Here is a 9,888-nt window from a genome sequence, read left to right as displayed (position 1 = left end):
CCGTGCTAGAACCACGGATTCGGAGAATGCCTTACACCTTCTCCCCGGTTAACAGAATTCCTTACCCGGACTTTGTTTCTGCAGACCAATAATAATAGAGTCAAATCTTCCTTTGATTAGGGATTCAAATAAAAGGTGACTTGGAACACCAACAAAAATCAATTTCAAGTGGCGACTCTGTAAATAAAATAATCCCTACTCAATTTTGTCACTTTAATTGGAAAAACCCTTTAATCCACACAATATTATTTTGCAGGTAGAAAAAGGGGTGTGACATTAGTGACTCTGACAAAATGATAAAGGCATCCCTTCATAATCATCTTCTTCGCCTTAAGGTATGAAATAAACTTACCTCGAGGCTCAGTAATATTGCCTTTCCACTCACGAACTGACTCATTAGGAAACTCAAACTTGACCACTTTAGCACGACAATCAAGAATGGCGTAACATTTGTATAACCAATCCATTCCCATGATCACATCAAAGTCAACCATTTCTAGCTCAATGAGGTCTGTCGTAGTCTCTCGATCTTGAATTATAATCACACAACCCATATAGACACGGAAGGCAATAATAGAATCTCCCACCGGAGTCAACACAGAAAATGGTTCAAGTAGTTGTTCTGGCTCTATCCCAAAACCAAAGCAAAGTACGGAGTAACATATGAAAAAGTAGATCCAGGGTCCATAAATGCAAAAGCATCTAGAGTACAAACAGTAAGTATACCTGTGACGACAACATCTGAAGCCTCCACAGTAGGGCGAGTTGGCATGGCATAGAAACGAGGATGAGTCCCCTGGGAAGTAGTAGCTATCTGCGGCACCTTTCCTGCATTGCACCCACTATGTGCCCCATTACCCCTAGGTGGGGGCGGTGCAACCGAAGTAGTAGCCATAGACGGTGATGGATAAGCTATCAAACCCTGTTGGCCATTAGGGCAAAACTTTCGGATATGACCCATCAACCCACAACCATAGCACGGAACACGGGGTCCCCTGCTAGTACTAGACTGACGCTGACGAGAACCCATACTACTCTGAGCCTGTTGTGCAATACAGTGGTCACTCTGAATGGGCCTAAACTGGCCTCCCTGCCCGGTGTTGTATGCCACTAGAGGGCTACTGGTAGATGTCTGCATCCTAGATTGCGGTGGGCCAGATGACCATTTGCTATTCTGCCCCTTGCCCGAATTAGGCATTGCACTGAAAGTGCCAAAAGTCTGATTTTTTTTTGTTCTACTCCCTATTGGCCCTCTCCTCCTGATGAATCCTCTCAAGATCCATTGCTAAATCCGTAAAGTCAATAAATGTGGTGTGTCTTCTCCAACTAGTTGTATCTTTTCTAATACCCGGAATCAAGCCACGAGCAAAACGATCAATCTTCTCATCCTCAGTGGGGATGAGGTGGGGAGCATAACAGGATAACTTCTCAAATTTGATGCTATACTCTAGAACGGTCATAGTATCCTGCTTTAAGGTCTCAAACAATATTGCAAGGCTCTCACTCCCGGTGGTAACCACTTCTTAATGAAGATCTTCTTAAACTCCGCCCAAATCATTGGAGGTGTATCATCCGGTCGACTCTTCTCTACCCCCTTGAACCAGAGGTCAGCAATGTTTTTCAACTGGTAGGCTGCCAATCGAACCACCCGATAGTCTTTAACTCCCAGCAAAGTAGTAACTTTCTCAACTTCCTTCAATAAATCCTGAGGGTCTGCAGTAGGATCTGTACCGGTGAAAATTGGTGGCTCAAGTCTCACGAATTTCATGCCCAATTGCGCCATATCATCAACCACTAGTGCTCTCATCCCTCCTTGTTGGAGTGCCTGAATACCCACTTGAAGGTTCTGTTGGGTCTGCATAGCCATGAGGTTGGCAAAAGTATCCATAGCCTTCCTAATATCAGTGAGGGTCTTCTCCAAGTGATTTGGTTCTGGAGGTGGAGCAGGTGCCTCATCAACTTCTGCCTCGAGCTCCTGGACCACCCTTGGAGCCATTGGAACTGGCACAGTCCGTGCGCTTGCAGCCTTCGGAGGTCGGCCCCTAGGTCTAGCGGGTACCCCTCCCGAAGCCACATTGGGTATAGGAGCAGCTTCTCGGTTCATATCACTGCCATGCGTGTTCACCATCTTCTGCCAATAGATATAGCGTATGAGTTAGGAAATATTTCTTAACTCTATTGCACGATTCTAGAACAAGAAGAAAGAGTGAAGTATTCTTTTAATGTCCATATAGCCTTCTCGATATAAGTGTGGTGCACAACACATCAATAAGGAGAACTCTACCAGACACGATTCCATAGACTTTCTAGGATACGAATTAGAACCTATGACTCTGATACCAAGTTTGTCACGCCCTAAAACCACGAGACCGGCACTCAGTACTCTACCCGACCCGAGTGAACCATCCCATAGATTAATACTCACCTATATGCCTAACAGGAGGATGTGAAGGCCTCTTCAAGTACAATCATTTTAAGATATAGAACAAGACATGAGTAATATCTTTAAGTAAATATTTTTCTTTGAAAGAGAGCTTCATAAATATAAAAGAAACTTTCATTCATGCATGCCATATTAGTAACCATAGGATTACAACCCAAAATGAATACTACTATTGTCTACAAAATCTCTATGACATAGAATGAAATAGTCAACCAAGGCATAACTCGTTGGCTCAAAGGATAATAATATAATAAAGTTCTCCAAGGGTACGAGTGTGGAGTCTCACCAAAAGCATCAACAAAAAATATAGAGCTGCCCTAACCACGCGGTCCAAGCTTCTCAGGTCCAGTCCCTGAAAACATAAATGGAAATGTGGCCAAAAAAGCCTAAGCTCCACACGCCTAGTACGAATCATGAATCGTTCCCCAAGAGAAAATAGGACAAGATTTAAGAAGATATAAGATATGTAATAACAATTTATATAGAAAGAATCCTTCATTTAAATTAACAATTTAGAAAATAAAATAAAATAGTATGGTAAAACATATTTCGAAGTCTTCCTTTAGCATTAATCTTTGCAAATCATGTTTTCATTTACCGGGAGCACTATACCATCACCGACACGAAAGAAGGTCAATAGATTATGTACCTAGTGGCAAGTATCATATAACCTACTTGCTCAGGTCGTCTCATCGTTGTGCCGAACGAATCGACTCAACCATGCTAATAAAGTAGCACAATAGTACCCCCTAATATGAAGAACTCTGTCGTAGTTCCCAACCGTAAGGCAGGTTCTACGCCTACACCTGCACGTGTAGTTTCATGACCTAATGAGGAAAAGTATCCACGGTCAATATCGGTGAACTTAAGTAACTCCCAAAACCTTTACATTTATCAATGACAATGTTCATAGCCAAATCAACTAATTGAGAATAGTTAAATACAAGATATTTCACAACTCATGTATTTTCATTTCAAAAATACTACAAGTGTTATTCCTTATTTTAGTTTTAAATATTTGAATAGCATTTCAAGAAAATAATATTCATAGCACTTAAATCTTTTATGATGCAAGAAATGGTACAATCCCAGCTCACTCGTCCCCACAAGCTAGGACTCACATTTAGAAACTCAATTAAATCATATTTTGATATGAGTTTGGAGAAAAGCCCCGAGAGTAATAAGTTTCAACATACCTCAAATTGCTTCCAACCTTACCCTAAATGATCCAAATAATGCCGACGAGTCACAATCTACATATACAGACTCACATAATTTAATAACGTATTACAACAATACCAACTGAGCCAACTAAGTGTTTAACACTTAAGTCCAAATTTCATAAGTTTAGCAAAAATCTTCATTTCAGCATTTGAAGGTCAATTCTTGAATTTTAACTCCAACTCATTCGTGACACTTGTTATGGGATCTAAGTCTTTCTAGTAGAAACTCAAAATAACATCATTCAAACAAGACCCAACACTATTAATCATCCCTACCAACCAACTCTTCAATTTCAAGACTAGCTTCTAGGAATTTTATGAATAGATGTTTAAATACAAATCTAAATTCATAAATATACTCTATTATGTCCATGGAGTATAATACCCAAGTTTGGAGTGAAGGGATTACCTCTTTGTTAAACCCTAGAATTTTCAAGATTTGAGTTCTTGAAGTGTTCTTGAGATTTTCTTCAAAATCTATAATTTCCATGTAGTTAAAGAGTCAAGAGATGTAATTAATGAACTAAATCTACCAAGAAAGAATTAAATTCTTACCTTAAAGGTATATTAACGGTAGAGATATCTCTTCTATATCTAAGTCTTCAAAGACAAAGCCCCAAAATAAAATACCAATCTACTCCCATAATTGCCTTTAAAAGGCTTCAGAATTCGGATGTCGCATGGGACGCGTCGCATGCGTCCCAGCTCCTTCAACTTGAGCAGACGCCAACTTTGGCGCTATGGGACAAGTTCACTGCCTCACACTGGGTTCCAACTTATTTCAGACGCGATGGAGATGTGACGCATCAAGTGCAACGTCCATCACTGAAATAACATTTTGGTTTTCAACTTTGTTTATTCCATTCCCCAACTTTATATGTTGCTTTTGTCTTTAATAATTAATTCCTTTGTCCCCTTTGTCCTTTTGTCCCTTTGTTAGCCAACAACCTTTCTACTTTTCTAAATCTCCTTTTCGTTGCCAGCAAGAGGCTGGGATTTTAAAATCCTTATTTTCTAATTAAATTCCAATTCTTCAAAGTTAGCTGCATACCATTGAGTTCTCATAATTTCGGCCCTTCTAACATAGAAACTGGATATGCTTTGAATATATTTATTGACCTTATAACCTCCACTAATTCAATGATTAACTATTGAAATTATCCCTAAACATTCCAATAACTTTGTCCCACTCGAATAACCATGTATCTCATATTTAATAAATTAATTTAAATTAATTATGAAAATTCACGAGGCTTTACAGTTTTTTGCACCAAAAATCCTTACATGATTTGATGAACTTTCAAGAAAAACTTTTCCGTAAAGAAAGTTTGTTCATGTATGGAAACATAAATAGCAAAGTGTAAAGAAACTTGAAAACTAATTAGAAAATGCTAGCCGTGATGGCCGAATATATGATCGTGTTGTACATCTTATACCGTCATCGTTCTTACCATATTATTAACATTAAATGACGCTACCGGCACTAGCCGCATCATAACAACTCAGTTGGCTAGAACTTCGTGCTGATAACGGTTAATAAAATATAACTCAAAGTAACAATACGGACAAGAAAAAACAAGCTAAGAGATATATAGAGAAAGAGAGAAGAGATTCTTCTTTCTTCTTCAATTGTGTGTATTTTCCTATCTATTACAAGACCTTTATATAGGCATGAAAAGTGAAGAAAATATGTCATTGAATATGTTATTAAGCATTTGAGACGAAGATCATGGATGAGGTTATGGAGTTACAATCATAACTCTATAATTATTAGAGTATTGGGAGTTATGGAGATAACGTAGAAGAGTAGACATCCACCATAATTTAATTTTCTTATAACATTCCTAAAATAGTTTCCAATTTTGAGCGACGGTAGTCCTACTCCTAATAGGGTTCGGACTTGGGGGAAAAAAGGGAAAAAGTAGAAAAAAGCATAAATTGTTATAAATATATTATATTATGGATGTTCATTTAGTACTCCGTTGGAAATAAGCCTTCTGAAGAAGCTTATCCTTTCGCTACTCCATTATGTATAAATATTATCTCTGGTAGAAGATTATCTATATCTGGTACAGTAGCACCTTACAAGTAGCTTAGAGTAGCAGCTTACAAGCAGCTTACACAACAGCTTACAAGCAGCAGCTTACACAGCAACTTGCAGTAGCATCTTACACATCAACTTCCTTTCTTCTATAAATAGAGGAGAATTTAGTTCATTATGCACATCAGTTTGAAATTGAATAAAAATATCAATCTCCCTCTATACTTGTCTTCGATTTATTTACTTTACAGTTTATATTTTATAATATGTTATCAGCACGAGACTCTGCCATCTCGAGCAAATACTCCAAGGTATGAAGTTTCTTTTTCTAAATATATGTTTATCATGCATGTTCATCACGTCTTTCTAGCCAACTAATGATGCAGATGTCATTTTACTTGGATGCGGTTTCACAAAATTGGAGAGAAAAATTGATTTTACTTAAGCTATTATATGGTCGCGAGACTACACATGAAGTTTATGTGGCAAATGGTTGGGGACTATGTATACTTATACAATTGCTATTTTTCTACTTATTTTCCTTCTTGATCGTTTAGTGAAGGATTAAAAGGTGAATAACAATGTCAGATCCATCTAAACTCCAGCAGAATTTATGAGAAATATATAATTACCAACAATGGTAGTATTTCCTAAGTCTCGTTATGACTTAACTTCATGGTTCACTTGAACTCCAGCAGAGTACGCCCACCAAAAGTGGTTATGTTTCATATATCTCATTGTAACTAAATTTTGATAACTACCAGAAGTGTTATATGCCTATGACCACCAGAAGTGATAACTTAAGCTTGTATGGTTACAATGAAGATAAGTTAGAGAAAATTCTCTATATTATATGCATACCTTGATTTGCTTCTGAAGTAGCAAATATCTTAAAAGAGGTTCGAAGCATCATAATTTGATGTGATTATGCACGTTCAGATAATTATGTTCTATCTCCTGAAAGAAGAGAACTTTTGATAATATTAATCCATTTCTTGAAGTGAATGTGACAATATTAAATATGAACACGTTGTTGATGTAAATATATTACGATTCACCTCCAGGAGAGCTAATACGATTGGGAGAATATATTCTCAATATTTCATATTTTAAATTTCTCCTGAAGTAGTAAATAATTAAAATTTCCTCCTGAAATAGGAAAATATTATGTTGTGGTAAAAAAAAATTATTAAAATTCTTAATTTTCATCATTTATAAATTTAGAATTGTCTTTATATTGTTCATTTGATTATGATTTTCTCTCATGACACCAGAAGTGTCTGAACAATATTTAGTAGTACAAAATTTATCAAAAGCTCCTGAAGATCTAACTGTTTGTCTAGAAGACATATGACACTAGTAGTGTCGGATAAATATTAGATTGTGGATAATAAATGAAGGTTCACGAGGAGCTTATATATAAATATGTCATTCATATTATATGGTTACAGTCAAAATATATGTTGTAGTAAACCTGAAGTTTATTAATAAATGGCTAGCATATTGAGACTACAAATGACTAGAAGATTGAAAATCTTCATGTTTTCACAATAATAGGGGGTAAAATAATATGTATGTAATAAGTGACCCGCCTTATTCTTTAATTTGTACTATATCACGTATCACAATAAACCAGAAGCTTACTAATGCAAAAGCAAGCAGTCACAGTAAACCAGAAGTTTTACTGAGGCAAAAGTTGCTACTGTAAACCAGAAATTTACTGATACAAAAGTAGCCACAGTAAATCAGAAGTTTACTGATGCAAAAGTTTATGCCATAGTAAACCAGCAGTTTAATTAGAGATAGCACATGCCATGATAAACTTGAAGTTTTCATTTGCCATTTTTAAATGAGCTATTTGAGAATTCAGATAAGCATGTACTAAAGAACTAGAAGATTCTTCAAGAATTCTCTTGTGTTGCTCGTTCTCGTAATAAATTGATTATACTAGCTAAAGTTGGGACTACAATCCCTGAATTCTGGAATATATAAAAGGTGAATATGGGCCCATTCACCTATCACATGAACCACTTATAGATGCATATATGAGATGGTTACATGTGTGTTTATTGTCAACCTGCAGTTTGGCATTTGAAATTGCCTTTCTCAATTAAGAGCATAATTTTCAGATTATGAAATCAAGATAGTTCATCTTGATGATGCTGGTTTATATCCAAGCTAGTTTAGCATTGCATACCTCCTATTAATGGTTAAACTATTGCTTATGAAAACAAAGCCTCATATGTTGGTCTAAGAATTTCTAAATTGCATACAACAATACTTGTATGCATCAGACCAACAAAATATGACAAGTACTCCCCTCACAATTGATTTAGGATCAGAAACCAAATATTTTTACTATCTAATAACTTTTGATGTGTGGTATATGATTAATTTCTCTACCATAATGCACAAGGATAGGTTTTCAAAAGAAGATTGGGGATATGTGTTAGTTTTTCTAACATTTGAGGATGGAATAAACAGCTGGAAAATATGCTATATGAATCGAATTATCATTAATATGATCCTCACTTAGAAGATAATTCAAGTCAAATGACAGAAGTATTTGTTGATCCAAAATTAAATATCATATTTTAGCTGTAAATGCTCCCATTAAAATTAAAGTCCCTGAAGGATAAATTTTACTGCACGCATGAAGCGTAGTAAACCGATCGGTTCCAAAAGTAACAATCCTTGAAAAATGATAGGAGCAAATGATCAAAATGAGGAGAAAATGAGCTCTAGAAGAGCCCGCGACATAACATTTCATGAAACTCCAGAAGAAGTTCAGGTACCTGAAAATAAGGAAAGTGATGAGATCTCAACAAGTTATGTCGCTTAGGAACCGATACAAAACGATCGTCGACGATATATTTGATACAATATTGTAAAAGATTGTGAGGATCGGACCTGTAGTCCAGACACCTGAAGATGTCATGCCATCTAAATGCAGGTCATAACCTATATGACTAATTTGATTAAGTCTATATGAAGATCCCTGAAGGATTTAAAATGCCTGAAGCATATAGTTCAAAGCATCGTGAAATGTATTCAATCAGATTACAAAGATCTTTGTACGAGTTAAATCAATCTGGGCGCATGTGATATAATCGCCTCACTGAATTGATGAATGGATGTTACGTAAATGATGGCATTTGTCCATGCATTTTTACAAAGAAAACAATATCATAGTTTGTTATACTTGTTGTTTATGTTAACGACATAAATCTCATAGGAATTCCAGAAGAGCTCCAAAGGAGAAAACTTTGTCTTAGTCCGCAAATTGAATATTTACCAGACAAGATCTTTATCCATCAATCTGTTTACACAGAAAAGGTCTTAAAACGCTTTTACATGGATAAAGCACACCCATTAAGTATACCAAATGGGTGTTCGATCACATGAAGTGAATAAGGATCCGTTCCGACCTCTAGAAGAGGACAAAGAACTCCTTGGTCCTGAAATACTCTATCTCAGTGCAATTGGTGCACTTATGTATCTTGCTAATGCTAACGAAGGTGGTGCATATCATATTGGTTGTGCAGATGCAAGTTATTTATCCGATCCCCATAAAGTTTGTTCTCAAATAGGATATGTGTTTACATGTGAAGGTACTGTCATATAATGACGCTTCACAAAGCAATCTATTGCTGCTACTTCTTCAAATCATGTTAAGATAATAGTTATTCATGAAGCAAGTACGGAATGCGTATGGTTGAGATATGTAATTCATTTTATTCGAGAAAAATATGGGTTGGAATGTGATAAAAAACCCACAATATTATACGAAGGCCATGCATAGCCCAATTAAAGGGATGATTTATAAAAGGAGATAGAACGAAGCACATTTCACCAAAATTATTCTACACACATGATCTTAAAAAAATATGGTGACATCGATGTGCAACAAATTCGTTCAAGTGACAATCCAGCAGATTTGTTCATTTTGCCAATTTCAACTTTTGAGAAGATGGTATACAAGATTGGAATACAGAGACTCAAATATTTGGAACAAGGTTTTCATCAGGGGGAGTGAAATACGCGTTGTACTCTTTTTTCCTTACTAAAGTTTTTTTCATGGGTTTTTTCTTGTAAGGTTTTTAATGAGGCAGCTAGAATTGCGTATTACTAAATATGTGTACTCTTTTTCCTTCACTAGGATTTTTTCTACTGGGTTTTTC

The 9,888-nt window shown here is 36.2% G+C and overlaps 1 protein-coding gene across 1 annotated transcript; it reads right to left on the bottom strand.

Moving 5' to 3' along the window:
- Window positions 1-628: 628 nt before the first annotated feature.
- Window positions 629-1,198, bottom strand: LOC138908630 (uncharacterized). Its single transcript, XM_070199309.1, has one exon. The coding sequence runs from the start codon at window positions 1,196-1,198 to the stop codon at window positions 629-631; it is 570 nt and encodes a 189-aa protein (XP_070055410.1).
- Between the last annotated feature and the right edge of the window lie 8,690 nt (window positions 1,199-9,888).

This window comes from Nicotiana tomentosiformis, chromosome 3, assembly GCF_000390325.3.
Source record: "Nicotiana tomentosiformis chromosome 3, ASM39032v3, whole genome shotgun sequence".
Lineage (NCBI taxonomy): Eukaryota > Viridiplantae > Streptophyta > Magnoliopsida > Solanales > Solanaceae > Nicotiana > Nicotiana tomentosiformis.
This window is presented reverse-complemented; position numbering and strand designations above follow the sequence as displayed.